This window comes from Rhinoderma darwinii, chromosome 2 (assembly GCF_050947455.1).
Source record: "Rhinoderma darwinii isolate aRhiDar2 chromosome 2, aRhiDar2.hap1, whole genome shotgun sequence".
Classification (NCBI taxonomy): domain Eukaryota; kingdom Metazoa; phylum Chordata; class Amphibia; order Anura; family Rhinodermatidae; genus Rhinoderma; species Rhinoderma darwinii.
In genome coordinates, this window is record NC_134688.1 from 290,734,559 (window position 1) to 290,760,360 (window position 25,802).

At 41.5% G+C, this 25,802-nt stretch overlaps 1 protein-coding gene across 1 annotated transcript in view; it reads right to left on the reverse strand.

Moving 5' to 3' along the window:
• RPS6KA1 (ribosomal protein S6 kinase A1) overlaps positions 1–25,802 on the reverse strand; it is a 121,220-nt gene that overhangs the window by 31,482 nt on the left and 63,936 nt on the right. The window contains exon 3 of the mRNA XM_075853455.1: positions 412–528. Within this exon, the coding sequence (XP_075709570.1) occupies positions 412–528 (117 nt within the window). The remainder of the gene's footprint in view (positions 1–411; positions 529–25,802) is intronic.

The following is a 25,802-nucleotide window of genomic DNA, read 5'->3' on the forward strand; positions in this document are numbered from 1 at the left end:
TAGGCAAAGTTTAAATGAAATGACAGTTTTTGCATAGATGTAAGCCCACTCCCAACACCAGTATTTTTAAATCTGCCTCAATATAGTTTATATAACTTAAACACACATGATAAATGTACAGCAGTTGATCCTGGGCTTTAAACCCATTCCATTGTAAATGTCTGGCACTATTTTAAAGCCTCTGCTCCTACAATTGAGTCAGTGACACAATTTTTACCGATAGCGATGTGTTGACTGTTTCCAATGACAACCAGAAGAATTATAATACTGCATGTTCTGTAAATTGGCTTCAAAATTTGACATACATGTAATAAGTTGATTTATGGAGTTAGCTGTACTCCGATTTACTGGATAATGGAATTCTTATACGGACTTTAAATTAGAATTTATCAGATAAAATCACCTACTCACCTTCCCAAAAGAACCCTGCCCCAGGACTTTAAGCAGGACAAAGTGTGATTGATCGGCCTTCTCAGAGCCTTCCTTGACAAGGTGTGTAATTGGAAATTCCTTTACTATCACCTCATCCTGTGAAGAACAAAAAACGCAACGTTTAGTATAAGTCTATGGAAGAATACGGTAGGGGCCTGTCTACATCGGGCTTCTGTTTGGCTTTATATTCATCTGTTCCATCAGAGGAACAGACAAATGAAATGTATAGTTTCCATTTGCATTACCATTGATTTCAATGGTATTAATTTTTGTTTCAATTTGCCTCCATACCAATAGGTTTCCATTTTTTTTCATGAAAACAATAGTCTAGTGTGCTGCACTTTTGTGCTCGTAAAAAAACGTAAATCTAGCGTAACGGAGGCAAAGAAACAAAAAAAATAAAAATTGAAATCAATAATGCAAATGGAAACGATACTTTCCGTTTTTCTGTTCCTCTGACGGAACAGATGAAAGGAAAGCCAAACGGAAGCCTAATCTCGATGAGAACAGGCCTATATATTGACAAAATTAGATGATTTCTGGTCTAAACAATCTTTAAAAACAACTTTGGAATAAAAAAATATATACAAAAAACAGTGCTATATATGAATTTTAACAATTTTGATGCTTATATAGACCTCTATGTTTATATCAACACAAGAGCAAAAAAGATTCAAATAAAACAGAAAACGAAAAGACATCAAAGTAGCACATTTAAGCTGCACACACCCCTTCTCAACACAAAGGAAGTGGTAAAAGCATAAGGCAGAAAAAAAATCATCCTCTGAGTACATCATCTTATGCCCTTACAAAAAAATGCCACGGTAGACGCTTTTCAAAAATTTGCTTGTCAATGTCTACAAGAGAACTAGTGCCCACTGACCAAATTGCTCGGGTGTCCTGCTTCTGGAAGTGGAGGACATCGAGATTTGTCCCGGTGTTTTTTCTGGACCCAAAGAGATAACAGTGTCCTAAATCCAGGGATCCGAAGCTCCTTCTCCATGGGGCTCAATGCCCACATAGAGAGGAAGGCAACAGAATGCTTAAGAATGATCAGGACTACTAAACCCAAATCTACCACCACCCCAGCAGCTATCTTCAAAAACTGAAAGCAATATGTGATACAGCTATTAAACTTCCTCTGCGTTAACCTCAATACCAAAATACTTTGTGAACCAATGGGGAGGACACGCTGCAGCGAGCATCCTCCTCTAATACTAAAGTGAAGCAGCAACACCTCAAGGCATAATCTGAGAACTAAAAGGGATGTGCCCAAAAATAAAAACTGTCATATACTAGTAGATCTGAGTTTAGAGCAGCAGCGAAATTATGGTAATTATACTACTTTTACTCGCAGAGATATTGACATTTTTATCTGTTTTGCAGCGGCGCTCCTTTTTACTTTTTAGTTGGTTGCAACTTTTAAATGAGCTTCTAGATCTAGAACCTAACAATCATTGGGGGGAATTTAATCAACATTTCTACGCCAGTTTTCTGGCATAGAAACAGTGGCTAAAGGGCCCAAAAGTTGCAATTCGCGTTTCACATTTGTGAAAAGAGGGCATGGCTTTCCAAAATGGGGCAAGGCCACAACGGTCCGACAAATAAAAGAAAAGTATGCTCACCTCACCGCTTCTCTTCTCCCTGCAGTCCCCCTCAGCATGCTGAGGCTCATACAAGGTCCTGATGCTGGGCAGAGTCAGGACATTGTATGTGACGCAACACTCGGGACGTTGAGTGCTGCATCGCATATAAGGCCTTGATGCTGCTCCGCATCGGGACCTTTTATGGGCTGCAACATGCTAAAGGAGCCGGCGGGGAGAAGAGTAGTGGCGAACTGTGAGCATACATCCTTTTCTATTTCATGTCCGATGGGAAGGTGGAAATGGATGGTGCTCGGCCAGCCGAAAGATGCCACACACATTTATTAAGAGGCCTCCTTAATAAATGTCTCAACTTACTCTGTTTACTAAGACTGCCGTTTGAAACGCTAGTCTTAATAAATCTCCCCCAATGTGTCAATGTTTACTCAACGACAATGTGACAATTTTACCATCAGTTGCGGAGAAGGCTGCTGCAATTTCCTGCTGACACTTTTGCAAAAATGGCCACAACAGAAATGAAAAAAGGCCAATATCTCGGTTAGTAAAGCGAACATAATTAATCTCTGGATCAATAGCATAAGACACTGCTTACATTTGTAATAGATATCATCAGTGTCTAGATCAATGGAGTGGGTGGGCGCAGCTGGTGATGGCACTCCCCTGTGCCTGCCGACTCCATTCTGATGCGGCATCTTGAAAGACGAGCCACAGGGAAACCGATGCTAGGTGAATATTTCTTATACCTCCATAATGTTATTTACCCTATGCAGACCCTATAATAACTAGCGTCAGGTGACCGACTAGTTGCTCAAAATATTATTTCAAATGTGAAAAGTCAATGTTGCCATAGGACACAGCCGCATATTACGTGCTCCCTAAAGCGATACATATCTTTAAACAGCTACGTTTACAAACTATATTTCGGTTTTGAAAATGTAAAAAACATTTTTTTAAATAAATATGTCTTGGTGCAACTTTGTAATTACTTTTAATTAAAAATAATTTGTACTTTTTGAGACACAGCTGCATTGTATCCTGTATGCAGAGCAGCTGTATCTAGTGCTGAAACCTGTATCGGTCAGGTCAGCGGTACTGACTGGTTCAGTGACAGCGGGTCCCACGGGTCTCTGACACACAGGATCGAGCGGTTACCGATCACATCTAAGTTCATAAGTTAGATATGATCTATAACAGGTGGAGCATGCAAAAAGCAAAAATTATTAATAAAAATGAATGACAATGTTGCACCAAACACACTGATAAAGATTTTTATAAAAAAAAACAAACTAAAATGTTTTCAAAAGGTGTACATAGCCTTTAAGTACATTCACAGAACAGAAAAACCGAAAAACTAGAGTCCAATTCTAAGCGCACATGATAAAAGCTACTATTTAATGGCATGCTAAAAAAGTTAATATGAGAATAAAATAGGTATCATACTATTCAGTCTAAAAGGAGCAGAAATAATTCAGTACAGAAGGCGAGTGTCACTTGAACGGATGTCCCTTTAACTCTTTCCTGTTTTATGCTCAGGGTACAAACTTGTTAAAACACTGGTTGCAACGAAGAACTTCTGAAGTATAAAGTAACAAAATGCATGCTACTTATAGCATCACCGTCTAGAGTGCTCAGCGCCGAGTATCCAACTTAACAGGAATGGCATAAACCTATGAATTAGCACTCGTCTGGACACTACATTAGCTCTACAATGCTATAAGACGCACTGATCAGAACAGAAAACACAAAAATAGGAGAGGTATAGCAAGAGCCAACAAAAGCTGCACAACACACACAACTTGCCTCTTTCATCTTGGTTTTTGGACGGAATATTTGCCTCAACATTTTCGGGGCCGAGTTTTTAGTCATCGCTATCCTCCTGTAATGTCATTCTGCCTCGCAGTGTACAATGCAGGATAAAAGTGAATCAGATAGAGGTGGATGTTTGTAAAGGGTATAAGAAGGATATCCTTCAGCTAAAAAAAAAAAAAAAGCATTGAAGAAAAAAAGGGAAATATTGCAATTTCCTTCGAAAAAGCAGAAACCACAAAGAGCGGGCGGACAGCATGGGCGTAAGAGCAGGAGGTTGCGATAGTCATGAAAGCTAAAATAAAGCCAAACTGAGTGTAAGGGGGATAAGAAAGGTACAGAGCAAAGAAAACAAAATGTATGTGCCTGACGAGAAATCTCTTCATCTGCCAATGCCCGCCACATCTATAGTCTGGCCTGTGTGCTAATTCCAGCTTAGCACTAAAAGTTGTGAAGGTCACTCATTCAGGCAGTGATGTACATTCCTACCTGGAGTCTGTTAACTGTCATGAAGACCGAAGAGGGAAAAATGTGTAGAGGCCAAATCCTAGATAATCCCAGAGAGAAAGTATGACGTAGGCCCAAGACAAATTGTCAATGCTTCACTATGATGAAGATGCGGACATTCAGAGAAACCACTGGGGTTTTTGTTTTTTTTAAATATGTTTTGGTTGATACACCTAACCAATCCAATATATCAAGATTCTCGTCCTAAAAAAGCTAGGCCTTGTTATAGATGCAAAATATGCAAGAATGAAGCTTAATATCCTAAAACAAAACGAGTTTATACTTTTTACATGGTGTATAGTAGTCATACGTACTATAGGTATAGTTGTTATAGGTAGCTGCTCCACCGAGTCCAAATATTACGTAAATTATTGCAGTACCAGCCTTTCTGTTCCTGCACTCTGCAGTACATGGCACTAGAGTGGGTTGTTATGGGCAAAAAAAATATTATTATTTCATATTTGGGATGCTGGAAAAGGGAACAGGCAGAAGAGACAGTTGTCACATTACCTTATTCTGGAGTAGTGCGATATATATATAATATATTATATATATATATATATATATATATATATATATATATATATATATATATATATATATATATATATATATATATAGGAGTCTCTCTCGCACTACTCCAGAATAAGGTAATGTGACAACTGTCTCTTCTGCCTGTTCACTTTTCCAGCATTAGCAGCATTTATCCTACTGATATTAACCATCATGAAAGCATTAAAATTAAAGGGAATTTGTCACCAGGACAAACCCCTTTATTGTAGGGTGTCTGTTAGATGTGAAAATAGTGAACGAGGTAACACCGTGGGCACAGTAAAAATTAAATGTGTTATCTCATCAAGACAACTCCCTTTCCATGCGCCCTCTTAGCCAGAGTGGAAAGCCAATAACGAAGAGCGGCTCTTGCTTTGGTGGATTCAGTCTGTCCATTTAGTACATTAACTTCAATAGCTAGCATGTAATACTAAATTTAATAAATAGTACATACTAAATGTAAGGCTGGCCGCAGCTTCTGGACCTGGACTCACAGCGAGCCGGGCAGGCTTCAGTCTGAAGGGGTTGCCTCAAGACAACCCTTTTTAATAGTAGCCATTATGAGGTGTGAACAGCGACACCCAAAGTAGCACAAATATGTATTATTGCCTCTTATTTTGCCCCTAAGATCTCTTAACAGTGTTTACCCCCAAGGCGGTGTGATATAGTTGCCAACAATCACACTTTGTAGCCCTGCCCTGGCCACTCCGTCAAAATGAATAGGTCATATCTTTATTATCATACATTATATCATGCATACACTACACAGAGTAAAATACAGTAACTACCTAAACCGTGTCATATTGTTCAGATAAATAGTGAACACAGGGTTCAGATAGATTCCAAATACAAGAGCGGGATAAACAAACATCGGAGAAAAATAGCGGTTTCTGCAGCCAGATAAAGAGAAGATATACATGGCAAATAGACAATACATCAGCCAAGTAAATAGCGAATACAGAACCAACATGCATAATGCATGAGTACCATGGTGAACAGTGAATCCCCGCACTTGTGAATTGGTGGCTGCAGAAGGTGTCCGGGGTCACACAGAGGAGGTGGCGGTCAGAACTACAATCTACACTGCAATGGTTGCTTCCATGGGGAGTGGAGAAGATGAATGAGACGATAGAGACCTCCCCTGTAGTGTTCAGAGCAAAGTGGAGGCTAGCCATGATTATCGGTGTCATCTACTTACTCCAGCTGCCATAATGAGTACTGCGACAGGGGTATGAAGGGCAGAATATTTAAGCCTCCTGCACACTGGGGTCACTGCCAGCTATAAGGTGTTCTGTACTCTTGCCATGCCATTTACCCTGATATTTTCTGCATAGTACCGGTCTCCTGATTTGACCTGGCTTGATTGACTCCTCTTCTGCTTTGTTCCCACTGTACCGCATTGCTTGGCTCTGCTAGATCATGGTTACTGAAGCTTGGCTCATCTAAATACCCTCCTGGGGGGGCGGAGCCTGACCGCGGTTCATGACAGTCGTGTGATACCTCGTCTCCTGCTGTCGAGCACCTGAAACCCTGCTAAACCGGCCGTTTTTTGATCATGGGGAAGATGACAGGCAAAGAAAAGAACCGAGAACTCACACCTGCTCCGAAAACCTCACGGAACCAACATGATGTGGATAAGTTCTTCCAGAAGAACTTGCCAGCTTCTCCAGCGCGAGTAACTAAAATGGCGCCGGAACCACGAGATGCCGCCCAACACTCTGAGGACTCGGAGGCTGAAAGTGCTTCGGATACACAGGCAAGTGATGACTACCTTCCTATATCGAGGGGTTTTCTGAAGAAGGCCCTAACTATGGCCCTGGCTCCGGTGGTTAATGACCTGGCTGACATTAAATCAGATCTGAGGCAAGTGGGGGGCAGGGTGGAGGCCCTGGAGCAAGCACACCAGTCCTCCATTATCTTTCACACTGCATTGAAAAACAAGGTTCTTGCACAACAAGCTCATATTAACCAAACCTTGCTACAAATAGAGGATCAGGAGAATAGGAGCAGAAGAAATAACCTAAGGATACGAGGGCTACCCGAATCCTATCTCCCAGATGTATTACATACCACAGTCTCACATGTATTTGAATTGCTCTTGGGACGGGATAGAGCGACGTCCATAGTAATAGAAAGGGTGCACAGAGCTTTAAGGCCGAAGCCAGCACAGTCAGACCCGCCGAGAGACATCATCTGCAAACTCCTGAGCTATGTGGACACTTCACTTATCCTTTCTACAGCCAGAGATAGAGGAGATCTCTCTTATGAAGATGCAGCAATCCAGCTCTTTCAAGATTTAGCACCGTCAACACTGCAGAAACGCAGAGTTCTAAAACCGCTAACGGATAAGCTGAGAGAATCCAAAATCCCTTACCGCTGGTTGTATCCCTTTGGCCTGGCCATTTCACATGGAGGAAAGAAGATGATGATTAGGCAACCAGACGACCTCCGATACGTGTGGGGAGAACTGCATATAGCCCCGATGGACATTCCTTCCTGGTTGCCCATAGATGAATGCGACGACCTGCCCACTCTCCCTCCCGCAGAAGTTTGGACCACTGTAGAGGCGACGAAATCACCGAGACACAAGAAACTTCCCACAGATCATCCCGCAACTAGGACTCCCATTGTATAGTCTCTACATACTTATATTCTATATCCTTTTTACGTTAAGTCCTAGAGGTTACTATTGGCCGGTAACACTTGCTTTTCTCTGCCTACAAGGTTTCTGGTAGCTCCTCCGATCAGGGATACCATTTTCTCTGCTCACCCACTTTTCCATTCTTTCATCCTCTTATTTCTCCCCCCCCTCTCCCCACTTTTCGCTCCCTCCCCTTCCCCCCACCTACAAGTTCACATAGTCATATAAGGAAGTACTTTATACAATATACTTTGCTCGAGAGGCCACGATGGCCTTTACTAAATCCTTGTATGATATGTCGTTTGATTTCTCATGTTTTACGTTTAGGTTGGTTGATTGTTATACTGGTACCTATTCTACATGCTTGGTTGAAATTGTTCCACTCCTTAGAATATGGCTGAAGTGACTTTAAATTTATGTACATTTAATGTAAAGGGCTGCAATTCACCACATAAAAGAAGTCATATTTTTTCACTATTGTCTAAAACAAAGTCTGAAATTGTGTTATTACAAGAAACCCATTTCCGTTCTGGTCATATTCCGAATTTACAATATGGCCCCTACGATAAATGGTATCACGCTACTAGCTCCTCCTCTGCTTCTAGCATTGGTTTTAGTAGGAACTCCACATTCCTATACGGGGATCTGTTGGCTGACCCAGAAGGGAGATACTTATTATTGAAAGGGAGTTTTGGCACACAAAAAGTCACGATATGTAACCTTTATGCTCCGAATATTAATACTGTGCACTGGATGATAGAAGTTCTAGAGAAGGTTTCTGCGTTCACCGATGGTTTACTGTTTTTGGGAGGGGATTTGAATTTAGTTTTAAACCCACTTTTAGACTCCATTTCACAGCGATCAGCGGTTTCTTTCAGGGCTCAGAGACGTATAATGTTGTCTTTAGCACAGATTGGCCTGGTGGATGTGTGGAGGACTCTGCACCCAGACACTAAGGACTTCACCTTCTTCTCTACAGCCCATAGTTCTTATCAAAGGCTGGATTATATATTTACGCGGGATTCTTGTCTCCCACACATACTGAATGCCTCCATAGGCAATATTACGATCTCAGACCATGCGCCTGTTTTTCTTGAAGTTAAACTAGTGCGTCAAAAGGCAAGAGAGTGGTCTTGGAGATTAAATGAGACTCTGCTAGACAGTCATGATGCGCTGGCGGCGTTGGAGGAGAAGGTGAAGTCTTATTTTAATACAAATAGGTCCGAAGATACCACTCAAGCATCCAGATGGGAGGCCCATAAGGCCTACATGAGGGGAGAATTCATAGCTCTAGGAGCATTCCGGAAAAAACAGCGGGCCAAGCGAATAAGTGAACTCTTATCCCAAATAGCTAAGATTGAAAAGATCCATAAGAAGTCACTGGCGATTTTAGAACAGGACACGTTGACTAGCCTCCGTAATTCCCTTAAAGACGCATTCAACTTTAAATCTGCCAAAGCCTATCTTCGTACACAACACAAGTATTACTCTCATGGGGACAAGGGGGGGAAGGTTATGTCGGCGTTAGTTAAAAAAGCTAGAGAGAAAACCCAAATTAAAAGCATAAGGACCGAGCAAGGCTCTGTGTCTGAAGACCCATCTGTTATAGCTGACACTTTTGCCTCCTTTTATAGCTCTTTATATAATTTACAAAACAATGCTAAGACTCCTAATAGTACATATAAGGCTCCCATCAGGTTCGAGGAGAGAAGTAGACAGGCCATATCAAATTTCTTAGGAAAACTTTCACTACCTACTTTGAATAAGGAAGATGAGTCATCTCTTCTAGCCCCTGTCACTGCAGATGAGATTAAAAAGGTCCTGCAGACCATCCAAAATGGGAAATGCCCTGGACCAGATGGTTTTCCGATTTCCTATTACAAAAAATTTTTTTACGTCTTGGGAACCCCCCTAGTTGAATATTTTAATTCATTAAATGCAGGATGTCCTCCACACCCACAGGCACTTGAGGCGCACATAACCATCCTACATAAAGAGGGTAAGGACCCTCTTCAGTGTGGGAACTACCGTCCCATCTCACTCCTAAATACCGATATTAAATTGTGGGCAAAATTATTGGCGAATAGAATGGCACTAGTTTTACCAAAGTTGATCGCACCAGAGCAGACTGGATTTGTGAAGGGAAGGGAGAGATAACTCCTATAGAGTTTTACATGCTATAAACTATGCAAGGAAATTCAATAAGCCCTTAATGCTGCTAGGTACAGATGCAGAGAAAGCCTTCGATAGGGTGGACTGGCAGTATATGTACCTCACATTGATAAAATTTGGATTTCCTGCAAGGTTTGTGGACGCGGTTTTTACTCTATATGCCTCCCCTTCGGCTAAGGTGAGAGCGAATGGGTTAATGTCATCTCCCTTTGCAATAAATAATGGTACTAGACAGGGCTGCCCACTCTCTCCTACTCTGTTTATATTAACTTTAGAAACACTGATACAAGCTATCAGGCAAGATACTACCATTAGGGGACTACAGGTGGAGAATAAGGAACATAAGGTGGCCGCTTTTGCAGATGATATGCTCTTGCTTATCTCCAATCCTATGTCTGCTTTCCCTGCTCTATTGAAATTGCTGGGGTTTTTTGGGTCCTTATCCAATTTTAAAATCAATCACTCCAAATGTGAGGCTCTAAATGTTACACTATCTCCACCTGTGGTCTCTAACCTCTCGAGGAACTTCCCGTTTAGGTGGGCTCCGGAGTTCATCACTTATTTGGGGGTTAAAATATCTAGCAATTTACAGAATATATATCATCTCAATTTTCCTCCTCTGCTGAAATCCGTCTCAACTCAGTTAAGAGAACTAAGGATGCCAATGATTTCATGGATAGGACGGAAGAATTTATTAAAATCCTATATCGTCCCTAAGTTCCTATACCTTATGCAGGACGCCCCGGTCTTCATTCCTGCTACCTTTTTTACAGAAACTAGGAGACTGTTCTCCAGATTCTTATGGCAACAAACTAGACCTAGAATTTCTTATAGACAACTGACACTCCCAAAAGCAAGAGGTGGATTTGCTCTTCCAGACGTACTGGGATATTACCAGGCTATACAACTTAGATCACGTCTAGAACTATTGTCTAGCTCTCATACTACCTTAGCTAAACAAATTGCTTTGAGGAGTTTCAAGACTCAGACCCAGATAGCTTTATGGGGAGGGAAGAGTGGGCCGGCGAAGATGGATAGAGAGGACCCATTGTTGAAGGGCATACAGTCCGTGCGGAAACTTCATACGGCACCAATGTTTAAAGTCTCGTTTCCCTCGCCTTTGATGACGGCAAACATGTTCCCATTCATTCTTTCCCACAGTTTTGACGACCCCTTGAACCTGTGGAGATCATTGAAAACGACTCCAATAGGAGATCTTTTTAAAGGAGGGATGGTACCTACAATAGATAATCTCCAGGCCATGGGAGTGGGAAGATCCTGGTCCAGAGCACAATACGACCACTTTAAAGGTACTTGTTCGGAATTTCTGAGAAGGTACCATATTACGTGTTCCCTCTCTTGGTTCGAGGCCTTGTTGAGTACTACTCCCTGGCCCAAAAAACTGATTTCCATTCTATATAATAAGCTGCTCACCTATGATGCGGAGGAAAAGCCTTCATTTCTTTGTGCTTGGGAGCGAGACTTAGATATGGTGTTCTCTCCACAGGATACTTCAGCTATATTTAAGAGATCTCATGGTCTATCCAGATGTACTAGAACTCAGGAAAACGCTTTTAAGCTGCTTACAAGATGGTATAGGTCCCCGGATATAGTAGCAAAAATGTACGATAATGTATCGGATAGGTGCTGGAGATGTGGGAGTTCTCCGGGTAACTTGTTACACATCTGGTGGGATTGCCCTATTATTAAACCTTTCTGGTCATCCATCGAATCGCAGGTTAACACAATCTGTAACACGTCCATCACACTCACACCCTCTCTTATATTAGTCAACTTACCATCATCCGATTGTTGTCTTACTAGATTCGACTTGGCATCACTGCTCATTATGACAGCCAAACTTCTTATCCCAATAAAGTGGCTAGACAAGACACCCCCGGACATACCAATGTGGCTCAATAGAGTCCGGCAAATGTTTAGGTTGGAAGAATTGTCAAGCTGGGAATCTAGAACACACGACAAATTCATACAACTATGGGCCCCGTGGTGCACTCCCAAACCATGACCAAGTATATTCTCCCATCGGGCAAAAGCTTAGGTTTTGATGTCTTCAACTCAAAAAGTGTGCATTTCGTGATAATTTCAAGAGATACCTGTTGTAACGGCACTAATTGGTAGAAAGAAGTACCCTTTAGTTAGTTTTTTTTTCTCTGTTCTTTTACTTTTAAGTTTCATCTGTTGCTTGAATTCCATTATGTCACAGATTACACACGCTAATGTGAGCCAGAAACGTGATGGAACTGTATTATGGTTTTTAAATGTACTTTACTATACATACTGCAATATGTTTTGAAGTCCTAAGAAAATGTACGTGTATGGTGGATGATACTGTTTTTGTTGTACAAATTTTCAAAAATAAAGAATTTAAATAAATACCCTCCTGAACTACCCGCTATTGTACTTCATACATAGTGGAGAGCAGCTACAACGAACCAGCACGTCTCTGAATTACACAGCTCTGATTGACTACCGTTTCTGGCCATTGTTTTATGCAACTACGTTTAACGCTTCATCCCTGGGATCGCATCTGTCGGACTCCCGTTGCAGACTTCTAGACGGCCTGACCACACTACCGTTTCTATCTCCTGTATACCCTTTCCTGGTACTTATAGGGACTTTTACATTTGTCGTTGCCCATAGTATCTGTATCTCCTATTATTTCCATTGGTTCTAATCCCCCTCTTATAAACATTAACCAGGAAGTCAACCACCGGAACAGCTAGAGGCATCTAAGTCCTGGGGCCAGCTGAGCAACTCGATCCTAACCAAATTTGTGAGAAAGGGGTGTGCAACAGGTAAAACTGTGCCATCAGTTTGTCCCAAATAGCTCCTAGCTAAGCTATTTATGCCCTAGGCTTCTCCAGACCGGAGTTTCTTAGATAGGAAGCAGCTGTCGGACAGCCACCATTGTAAGCAATATTAGCAGTGCGTCACAGTGGACTTATTTTATTTAAAGTAGACCGGTCATGTTTTTTTTTTTCTTCTTAAACCACATACCTCCTTTATTTCTGGCGTTCTCTCGATTCCAGTGTAGGGATGTCACGATACCAGAATTTGGACTTCGATACCGATACTGTGTGTAGTATTGCGATTTCGATACCAAAACGATACTTTGCCAACAGTAATAAAAAAAAGTTCTTCCATTTTGTGATGTGAGGCGCGAGGTGTTATTGAATTTTGAATGTGCCTCACATTAATAGTAATTAACCCCATCATGTTTCTCAGTCATAATGGGTTAATGTGTAAGGTACATGATGGGGTTAATTACTATTAATATGAGGCACATGGAGGTTAATCGCACCTCGTGCTTCACAATAAGTGAAAGAAAGCAGTTTTTATTTTTTTACAGCGCACACATCATAAATGACGCAAAAAAATTGTTGTGCAGGTTATTACGGCTGCGCCAATACTGAATGTGTATTTTATGTATTGAGACTAATTTTAATGTTTATTGCAAAAAAGGTGTATGTATATTTTTCCTATTTAATATTACTTTGTTTTTACTTTATTTTTAAACTTTAATGTACTGGCATATATCTGTATACGGATAGTACACAGGTAGTTAGTACATACCTCAGTATGACCTAACAGGAAATATGGTAAGACAGCCCTGGGGTCCTTCAATGGACTCTGGGCTATCTGCCCATATATGGTATGGCCCTCAATCACATCACAGGGATTCCTGTGACATGATCCAAGGGGAATCCCCCACTTCTCATTTTCTCCTGAATGCTGCAGTCAGTTTTGATCGCAGCATACAGGAGAATAGCGGCGGAGATGAGAGGTTTCTCTGATCTCCGCCGTTATAGAGCGGGACTGCAGCAGTGTAATACAGCCATTGCCCCGCTCCTGACATAAAGTGCGTGCGCGGTCGACATGCAGTGATGCGGCCGGCGCTGCACTAATGAGCGGCGGTGCAGGCACTGAGGACAGAACATGGAGATGTTTTGCAGTATGCCCGCCATCTTCGGTCTTCAGCGCTTAGTGCAGCGCTGGTCGCATCACCTCATGCAGACGGCGCGCACTTGTCAGGACTCAGGAGCGGGGCAATGGCTGTATTACACAGCAGCAGCCCCGCTCTCATACATTCATGTGTTACTATACTAAGCCGTGCGGCCGAACAGCTAAGTATCGAAATACATTAAATAACGGTATCGAACCATTTGGGGATGCACAGTATCGAAGTTTCGATGCATCGTGCATCCCTATTCCAGTGCTGTAATTTTGTATATTTTTGGCCCTCCTGTTGCTCCGCTAGGCGCCCAATATGCAAATTTTGAGTAAAGGTAGAGGAGGAGACCTCATATTTCTGCAGTAGGCGTTGCCTCCATCACTGTGACGCTGTCCAATCAGAGCAGGTCTTCTGCATCACTGTGGGGCTGACTGCTCTGATTGGACAGAATCACAGTGATGCAGGAGGCAACACCTACTGAGGAGAGATGAGGTCCCCTCCTCTTTGTACCTTTACTCAAAATTAGAATATTAGGCACCAAGTGGAGCAAGCGCTGTAGCAGCACAATGGGAGGGCAAAAAAATAAAATAATTTACAGCGCTGGTATCGAGGGAATGCCAGGAATAAAGGGATCTGGTTTAATAAAAAAATAAAAACAAAAAATAAACTATGACAGGTCCTCTTTAAAGCTATGCACATAAAGCGTGAAACATGATCTCGCATCTGTCCACAAATGTTTAATTGTCCATCAGGAATGTGTCAGACAGAGCAGACCCTACACCATAATCTTTTCTAAAAAAAAAAGAAGGAAAACTGGGCAAAAGTGGGACTATGGAATTCTAAATACAAACGTACATTTTTTGTAGAAATTTCTTTAAAAAAACAACCCAAAAACACTTTATGGGCAATTTGAGATTGACACGGGACATTTTTTATGAATGATCTCCGGTCTAACATTTTATTGCACATTTCTTTAGTAAAAAAAAAAAAAAGTACTCAAAGGATTCTAAGAGAAGGGAAATAAAATAAGCCTGAGGGAAAAGGAGTTTCAATAAGCCATTTGTTTTTACTAGAGAGCTCCACCAAGGTGACCTCTTTAAACGTCCCTGGAATGAGCTCAGCTCATAAAACTTGCTCAAGAACCACACAGCAAACAATGTTGTCTCAAACTCAGCGCGCTTTATGTTTGCTGCTGCCATAATCTTTAGAGAAAATAATAAACATGTGGTTTACTTATTTCTAAATTAAAGAACACTCGATACAGTACTTCTAGACCCAAGCGGTGATAGAGTTATACTAGTAGGAGAAAAAAAAAAAAATCATGAAAACTCCAAATGTCACTTTAGATAACCTGTCCAGGACCCAACACGTCCATGAATTACAGAGTCCAGTGATTTCAATGGGAACTGTGTAATACTTCATATCCCCTGTAGTAGCGCTGCAGGAATTTTGAGCAATTCCTGCAAGGCTCCTGAACAGATTAAAATTCCTGCAGCGGGACAATCCCTTGAAAGGGTTTGTCCGGTATCAGAAGATAAATGTTATTTCTTGTATAATTAAAAGTTACACAATTTTTCCAATACAATTTCTGTATTAACGCCTCCTGGTTTTCAAGATCTCTGCTTGTTGTTATTTTGTAGGAACATTCATTGTTTACTTCCAATGGATAAAATCCTGTCTATGGTCATGAGATGGAGACTCAGGTGCTGGGATCGCTAGAGGACCGCTCTAAAACACATACTGTAACGGGCCGTGCACTTGTGTGTCCATCACATGACCAGGAGGGAATTCTATCCACTGGAAATAACCATAAATGTTTCTACCGAACAACAACAAGCAGAGATCTTGAAAACAGTGAGAAATTCATACAGAAAGTATATTGGAAGATTGTATCGCTTTTAATTATACAAAAAAAAGACATTAATTTACTGAAAATGGACAACCCCTTTAACTATTTATACCATTGACTTAAATGTTGTATTTAACGTTTAAAAGAGCTACATACATTAAAGTCTATGCATCCAGCATGTCTATACAATCACCTCAATACAGAATAATTTCTAGTCATTTGACTGGGGGGCATTACAAAAAGGCCTGGTTAACCCCTTTAAGAAAGCAAAGGCTAACATTCAGTGTTTATAGATTACCTGAAGGAATGATAATTGGATAGGTAAGGTATCAAGGGAGCAAACGCCAGAGGCCACTCGTTTCTCCCACTTCTCGTCTATGCACAAAAGTTTAATTTAAAAAAAAATATGTAAAACTTTTGGGGCTGTTTTCTATTGATGTCTATGGACGTTATTATTGCCTGGCTAGTAAAAATAAAAGTCCTACTGGCTCCTGGAGATTATAATCCTACATTCTCATACATGCACACACATTCTCACAGTACCTCACTCAACAGCCAGCTATAGTGATCTTTTGTTAAACATCTACAGTACCATGTAAAATTCGGATGAAGCTCCTTTCCTGCCCAGTAGATGGAGTTTCAGGACATGCCATCTTTGCTGTAACACGCGCTGAGTACAGATTTGCATTCCTGATTCTTGTCCCACACCATCCTGGTCACCATAACATACGACTTATGTACACTACCGTTCAAAAGTTTGGGGTCACCCAGACAATTTTGTGTTTTCCATGAAAACTCACACTTATATTTATCAAATGAGTTGCAAAATGACTAGAAAATATAGTCAAGACATTGACAAGGTTAGAAATAATGATTTTTATTTGAAATAATAATTTTCTCCTTCAAACTTTGCTACGTCAAATAATTCTCCATTTGCAGCAATTACAGCATTGCAGACCTTTGGCATTCTAGCTGTTAATTTTCTGAGGTAATCGGGAGAAATTTCACCCCATGCTTCCAGAAGCCCCTCCCACAAGTTGGATTGGCTTGATGGGCACTTCTTGCGTACCATACGGTCAAGCTGCTGCCACAACAGCTCTATGAGGTTGAGATCTGGTGACTGAGCTGGCCACTCCATTACAGATAGAATACCAGCTGCCTGATTCTTCCCTAAATAGTTCTTGCATAATTTGGAGGTGTGCTTTGGGTCATTGTCCTGTTGTAGGATGAAATTGGCTCCAATCAAGCGCTGTCCACAGGGTATGGCATGGCATTGCAAAATGGAGTGATAGCCTTCCTTATTCAAAATCCCTTTTACCTTGTACAAATCTCCCACTTTACCAGCACCAAAGCAACCCCAGACCATCACATTACCTCCACCGTGCTTGACAGATGGCGTCAGGCACTCTTCCAGCATCTTTTCAGTTGTTCTGCGTCTCACATATGTTCTTCTGTGTGATCCAAATACCTCAAACTTCGATTCCAATCTTTTGCTTTTGCCCATATTAATCTTTTCCTTTTATTAGCCAGTCTCAGATATGGCTTTTTCTTTGCCACTCTGCCCTGAAGGCCAGCTTCCCGGAGTCACCTCTTCACTGTAGACGTTGACACTGGCGTTTTGCGGGTACTATTTAATGAAGCTGCCAGTTGAGGACCTGTGAGGTGTCTATTTCTCAAACTAGAGACTCTAATGTACTTGTCTTGTTGCTCAGTTGTACAGCGGGGCCTCCCACTTCTCTTTCTACTCTGATTAGAGCCTGTTTGTGCTGTCCTCTGAAGGGAGTAGTACACACCGTTGTAGGAAATCTTCAGTTTCTTGGCAATTTCTCGCATGGAATAACCTTCAGTTCTAAGAACAAGAATAGACTGTCGTGTTTCACATGAAAGCTCTCTTTTTCTAGCAATTTGGAGAGTTTAATCGAACCCACAAATGTAATGCTCCAGATTCTCAACCAGCTCAAAGGAAGGTCAGTTTTATAGCTCCTCTAAACAACAAAACTGTTTACAGCGATGCTAACATAATTGCAAAAGGGTTTTCAAGTGTTTTCTAATCATCCATTAGCCTTCTAACACAGTTAGCAAACACAATGTACCATTAGAACACTGGAGTGATGGTTGCTGGAAATGGGCCTCTATACACCTATGTAGATATTGCATTAAAAACCAGACGTTTGCAGCTATAATAGTCATTTAGCACAGTAACAATGTATAGAGTGTATTTCTGATTAATTTAATGTTATCTTCATTAAAAAAAACTGTGCTTTTCTTTCAAAAATAAGGAAATTTCTAAGTGACCCTAAACTTTTGAACGGTAGTGTACATGTATGCATACATCGCTTAATACACAAGTTTAAGTAACTTTACAGATCTTTAAAATTCCAAGGCTGGATTTACAGTCATTATATGAAACAATTTTTAAACTTAATAATTTTGGGCATTAGTATTATCTTGGCACTTTCAAAAACCCTGCTATTCACCATAATGGAAATTAATGGCCAATATTGTAAAGATCACAACAAAATTGGTATAAACTATTACGTGTAGATCCATTCTAATGGTAAAGATAGATCCATGGACCCTGCACGGTGGCAAACTGGATCCCACAGGTTGGCGTCAGGTACCTTTCTGAGGAACACTACGTTTCCTTTAAAAGGCATTTTTGTAGGGGATAGTACGTCTGTAATACGCATGCATTGAAGCATGCCACAATATTTCTAGATGAATCTATGGAAGAAAAAACCATATGTGTGCCTCTGTATAAAATCTGAGACACACAAATACATCATGGGCCAGTAGCAGGCTACGGGAGGCATATTACAGATCCGTGCAGCACAGATCGGTAATATGGCAGCATGCATGAACCCGAAGCCTGGTGCATACAATTTACTTTGCAGCTTAAGCTCTCTTACGATTATAAACCACTATGCAACGCAGTGTACAGACCTATGCAATTCACACATGCAAGGTTTCACGCAGCGTGTGTCCGTTGCGTGAAACTCACTGCATGTCCTATTCTTGTGCGTTTTCTCGGATAACACACCCATTGAACTCAATAGGGTGCATGAAAATCACGGACAGCACACGGACGCACATCCGTGTGCGGTCTGTGATTCACACACCAGTTCCTTGAAACGCAGAGAAATAAAAATAAATGCGCACCAACACGGACATCGACAACTGATGCCACACGGAACAAACACTGATGGCACACGGTACTGCAACGCATGAAAAACGTGTCTGTTTATTGCGGACGCAAAACAGAAACGCTGGTGTGAATCTAGCCTAAGGATTACAAAAAGTACAAATGTATCACTTCCTGCACTCTTGACACTTGGCAAATTCAAGCACCATGCCTTATCTTGTCCCGCACCATTGTTTATTTGACCGCATCTTCTTGTACTCTACTTGCGGTTTGTTATTATTTGTTGCTTTTGTAACCAAGTAGAATGAAAATAAAAACTATTTTTAAATTCTAAAACCTGCATTTGGACTTGGAAAGTAAAAACAAAGTCCGGCACAAACTTCCACACTATTAATAAAAATGTAACAAAAGTGCAAATTGGTAAAAGCACAAATTGGTTAAAGTTCAGTGCAAGCTATAAGGATCACGTGATAAGAAAGGCAATGCACTTTCTGTAATCTGTCAGTGGAGGGGATTGTTTAGTCTCAGTGGTGCTTCATCTAGAATACAAACTCCACATACAAGTAGGTAGTCGTCTCAGCATGTGCCAGGATCATGCCTGCCTACACCAATGGAGTGGAGTGTCCGCCACCGTGCACCCTAGAGCATGTAACAGCAGGGAGTGCCAGAGTCCAGCTTCTTCTGTGCACGGTACACATGCTGCAGGCAGATCACAATGCAGTCTTCCTTATACAGACCGCTTCCTAAGGATAAGAAACTTGCCTGTGTTCCTTTCCAAGTATGCAACGCAAGTATTCAATATCCTGGGTTTCTAACCTTTGTCAGTATCCATTACTATAGACACATCCAAATATACAAGATTTCCATGCAAACACCCAAAACATTGTTTAAACTATGTAGAATGAGGCCGTACACCCATCAGCACATTCCAAGTCAAGACACAGAAATAATCATTACTCAAGCATGCACAAGTTGTCACATGACACGTCAGCACTTTTCTGCAGATTTACTTCCCTAGGTTTGGTCAAACATTCAATTAAAGGGGTTGTTCGGCTTCAAATTAATGTTCTTTTTTTAAATAATTAAAAGTTTTTAATAGCTCTGCTTGTTGTTATTCAGTAGGAACATTCATTGTTTACTTCCAGTGGATAAAATTCTGTCCATGGTCATGTGATGGACACACAGGTGCACAGCTCGTTAGAAGGCACAGCTCTGATACTCAGACTTAGGCCTCATGCACACGACCGTAAAAACGCCCGTTATTACGGGTCGTAATTACGACCCGTAATAACGGGCTCATAGACTTCTATTGGCCACGGGTACCTTCCCGTTTTCTTACGGAAGTCTATGGAGCTGCCGTAATGACGGGTGGCTACGTGTGTGCACCCGTCATTATGGGACCGTTGCTAGGCGACGTCGGTAAATAGTCACTGTCCAGAGTGCTGAAAGAGTTAACTGATCGGCAGTAACTCTTTCAGCACCCTGGACAGTGAATTCCAATCAGAATATAGAGCAACCTGTAAAAAAAATAAAAAAAGACGTTCATACTTACCGAGAACTTCCTGCTTCCTCCAGTCCGGTCTCCCGGCCGTTGCCTTGGTGACGCGTCCCTCTCGACACCCGGCCCGACTTCCCTGGATGACGTTTCAGCCCATGTGACCGCTGCAGCCAATCACAGGCCAATCACAGGCTGCAACGGTCACATGGACTGCCGCATCATCCAGGGATGTCGGGCTGGATGTGAAGAGAGGGACGCGTCACCAAGGCAACGGCCGGGTAAGTATGAATTTCTTTAACTTTTATTACAGAAAGGGCTGTCCCTTCTCTCTATCCTGCACTGATAGATGGAAGGGCTGCCGATTAGAACAGTGTAATTTTGCAGCCAAAAACGTGCCCGTAAATACAGGTGGAATACGGGTGACACCGGGCCCATATTTACGCCAGTATTTACGAGTGGGAAAAAATACGGTCGCGTGCACGAGGCCTTAGGCCTCATGCACACGACCGTAGCCAGGTGCACGGCCGTGATTTCCGGGTCGGCCGGCCGCGGAGTGTCACCCTCGAGCTGCCTGCAAATCCATTATTTTCTATGACCGCAGAACATGGCCGTAATAAGACATGTCCGTTCTTTTTGCGGTCCAGGCTCCTGAGCCACGCACGGACCCTGGAAACCACAGTCGTGTGCATGGGCCCATAGAAGTGAATGGGGCCGCAATTCTCTAGTGGATTTTCGGGGGAATTGCAGCCGCAAAAGCACGTTCGTGTGAATGGGGCCTAACGAGCCATACACCTGTGTGTCCATCACATGACCATGGACAGAATTTTATCCACTGGAAGTAAACAATGAATGTTCCTACTAAATAGCAAGAAGAGATCTTGAAAACCATGAGAAATTAATACAGAAAGTAGATAGCAAAACAGTATAACTTAATTCTACAAAAAATAATATTAATTTGCTGAAACCAGGCAATCCCTTTAATCTATTAGAGCTGACATCTGCAGTGCTTTCAATAGGTTACATACAAGTAGCAAGACTAGGATAAGCAACTTATTGAGTCTGGAAAATGTAGAGTAATGATAATTCTATTGAAGATAAAGCATCAGCATGTCAGAGCAGACCTTACGGGTCTGAAGGTTCTAAAGAAGCGATAGATACCCATCTGGAGTTCACATAACTTCGTCACTAGGGTTGTTATGTTATTCCCAGGCATTACTTTAGGATAATGTGTAGGTGGGGCAGCAGAAAGCGCATCAAGACGTCAGCACATGTGGTTGCAGAATTAATTGTATTAAACGGGATTTTTAAATGCATCATTTACACCCAACAGTTGCAGAACAGTTTTTACAAGTTATGCTACAGCATGGCCTAGTATTAATAATTTTGTGGAATCTTCAAAGACATTTCTGTAATAAAGTCATGATCACCGCAAAAATGCCCGTATTTTCATGCATTGTTTGCAGCCATAGGGTATATTTACACGAAGTGTTGCGTCAAAAAGCTGCAGCACTAAGCGAAAAATCACTCAAATTGACATGCGGTGCAGTATTTTATTCCGCAGCATTTCAATTGTATTTGCGTAAACGCTGCTTATTTGTTGCAGGTTTTCTCTCCATTGAATTCAATGAGGAGGTAAAACCCGCAACAGTTATTTTTTTGCCGTTTTTGAAGCGGATTCACAGTGATTCCACCACAAAAATCCCAACTCAGGAAAAAAATAAAATCTTATACTTATCCAGAAGTATGTGCTTCTTCCTCCAGGCCGGCCTCCTGGGATGACGCTTCATTCCATGTGACCGCAGCAGCCAATCACAGGCTGTAGTGGCGGTCACTTGGGATGAATCATCATCCCAGGAGACCGGCCTGGATGACGTGAGGTGGCCGGCCTCCTGGGATGACCTTTCATCCCATGCGACTGCCGCTGCAGCCAATCACAGCAAGCGTCATCCCAGGAGGCCGGCCTGCTAGCTAAGTGGTGCAGTTTTCCACAGCGCACATTCCGGGCGAAAAACTGCACCACAGATTGGTGTGGTTTTTCGCCCAGAATTCTCTGCAGCACACAGGGCGTATAGGCTGCGTTTTATGCAGCGTATCCGCCCTATGTGAACTCCGCCTTAGGGAGCAGTCACATTTCTGCTAAATCAGTTGCATTCATATGAATATAACTTGCAGAAATCCAAATCCAGATGAATGCAACTTGCTTTCAGAAATTTCTACAACAAAATCTGCAGTGTGTGACTGCATCCTAACAAAGGTTATCTCCAACAACAAGAAAACATCCAGATAATTATTTATTGGAGACAAGCTTGGTTCACACAGTGCGGTTTGTCATCAATGTCTCATTGAAGAGGCCACGTCAGTAACTAAGAAGTGAGGACCATGTACATACATTTGGCCACCAATTTGCATTTGCCTTGAGTTTCAGCAATGGCTAATGTAAACAAAGTTCAACAATAAATGAATCACCGATCCTTCAATCATTGGATTAAATGGATGTGCCATATAAAGGGGCGTTTACGTTGACCCTATTAGTGTGCAATCAGTGGGGGGTGAGTCATCTTTGTAAAATTCTGAGAAGCCCACATAACTAAACTGCTGACTGCATCAAAGTGGCTCATGACAGCACTGCTCTTTTATGACCGGCTCAGACTTTGGCTGCGGGCTAGTAGGTGACAGCAAATGATCTAAAAGTGGAGTGTTAGGGGCACAAAAGGAACAATTTTGCATCAGAATTTTTTTTTTAAATGTGGCCCTAAAGAAATTAGGATCTGCCATGATCAGTATTCTTATAGCTTTTTTTTAAAAAAAATACCAAAAAAAAACTAGCCTTGTTCATTATGAATCTCTTTGTGGTACAAGTTATTTTCCCATGTTCCCTTGTAAAAATGCATAAAACACTTTAAAGTAGAAATAAGCAAAGTCAACCACGTCCTAGCTATTTATTGCTCGTGTTTTCTGACAACTGCGGGTGTGGCGGTCACACCTTCCTGTTCAAACATGCAGTGACTGTTACACTCAACGGCAAAGCCCATTTAGTCCACAGGAGGATTCTTGCACGTCCTATTCACCTATGAGCTGTAACTAAAGAAAAGTAAAAAGTTACCTTATGAAAAATCGTTCAGGAATTTTGTGTCCTTAAAATTCATGAATTACAGCAGAACACTATAACGTTCAGCAACTGCGTAATGTCAACCACAATGCAATAATAACACTGGAAATGAATTAACATACCGAGCCTGAATTTGGCAAAAATACTGGTCTTTCATAGTTGCCATAGGAGGGATGTACAATCTATAGGCAAAACGTTCTATAAAGATGGGCTCAAAAATTCAATTACGCAAAATTAAGGGACATTTTCCAAAATGCAAACATCCTTTTCCTGGGATCCATTCTGGTTTTGTTGAAGAGAGTAAAAAAAAATAATAGAAATAAAATAAAAAGTGAAAAAAGAACAAACGCCGATGAATGACATTATCCACTTGATATGAGACGGAGCTCGATCTGTTGTAGAGTGTACTTATATGTTACTTTCGCCATAGACTCTAAATATTGGTTGCCTGCCTCATATGAGGCTTATCGGTTATTGAGGTATTCTGAAATTGCATGACCGTCTATGCACGAGTGTCTCCGTGAATTATTGACCGATATGGACATCATCCTCCTATCAAAAATATGTACATGTTGAGTTTCATGACTGGTTGTTCATCATTGGAGGTGTCACTTATTTTACGTGAGATTTGGCCAAAACTGCTGAAATTGTTCATTACAAAGTTAGAACAGAAGAGGATTCTGACTGGATTTCTCCCTTTCTCCGTGGTGCGGAGTTGTCCTTCTACCGAGTTTTACAAATAAATAAAAATAATTGAGACAAACCCTATATATCATATTTATAAACTCTTGCCAAAAAAAATGTGTACAATGTCGAGCTTGCACAGGAATGATTTTCCACATTTATAGCTAGAGGCAGACATCTGGCTCGGCTGTTCTAGGTCCTTGCTTTTGATATAGGACATGCATTTCTATAATTTTAACCCCTGCATCCTATCTCCTGCTCTTCGGTATCTTATGTTCTACAAAAACATTTTCCTGGAATTTGCAATTTTTGTAATGTGTAATCAAAATTAGTCTAAGGAAATCACTAGATCCGGCTTTTTATTCCACCAAGACATTTTAGTCAATGCTACAGTTTAATACAAAAGATAAACAGACCAAAGCAGAGAGACACAGAAGAAAACAAAGTCAGTGCAGTTCCGAATACAATAATATAAAGAACATGATTTAATCCCCCCCCCATAGAGTTCCAAAAGATAGAAGCCTAAACCACCCAACCATCACAGTCTCTTCCAACATACCTAGTCTTACCAGAAGTTGTTCAGTGTAATACCAGGGAGAGTACTGAAAGTAGATACCAGCTCCCACCTCTCATCAGATGTGAGGACCCTTTCTATGTAAGGTTTCCAACAATGACTAAAAAATCTTGCAAATTCCTCTCCCCATAAACCACAGGAAAACACATAGCGAGGAAGCAGCACGCAAAGAAAATAAAGAGAATTTATTCACCAAAACGGGGTTTGGGATAATATCCTTAGGATATGGTTTCAATATTAAAATTGGTGTGGATCAGACTCCTGGCACACCCACCATTTAGCTGCAGCATTTGGTAGTGGCTGTGTCTGGTACTGCAGCTTAGTCCCATTGAAAGGGACCACCAGAGCCACTACCAAATGTAAGGCGCAGTGCCTGGTTAACAATGAAAAGAACGAGAAGCCTTTTCTAGCAGCTGCGCAACATGAGGGACTGGGAGTCGGACCCCCATCGATCTAATATTGATGGTCTATCCTAAGGATAGGCCACCAGTATCGTAGTCCCTAAAAAATCCTTTAAAGAGGCTCTGTCACCACATTATAAGTGCCCTATCTCCTACATAATGAGATCGGCGCTGTAATGTAGATTACAGCAGTGCTTTTAATCTAGAAAAACGATCTATTTTCACTAAGTTATGACCTATTTTAGATTTATGCCAATTACTTTCTTAAAGCCCAACTGGGCGTGTTTTTACTTTTCACCAAGTGGGCGTTGTGAAGAAAAGTGTATGACGCTGACCAATCAGCGTCATACACTTCTCTCCATTCATGTAATCAGCAAATAGTGATCCTGCGGTGTTGACTATGTGCAGTCACTTACTCACACATTAACGTTACTGAAGTGTCTTGACAGTGAATAGACATCACCTCCAGCCAGGACGGGATGTCGATTCACAATCCCGACACTTCGGTAACGTTTGTGTGGGACTTACAGCACAGCAAGCGTGATCTCGCGAGATCACGCTGTAAATGACAGCACAAGGTGATCTCGATGTGCTGTGCTGTAAGTCCCACACAAACGTTACCGAAGGGATTGTAAATCTCAGCATGTCTCCCAGCTATAGGATATCTTAGTCATATTTCAATCCTTGGGGTATGTTCACACGGGCAAATTGCAGGCCTATTAATACGCCTTGAAATACCCTTAGAAACAGCTCTCATTGAACTCAATGGGAAATAGGTTGTGTAGTTCAGACGAGTATTTTTACGGTACTGAATTCAAATAAGCCGCGTAAAAAGTAGTGGGATATCACTTCTTGAGC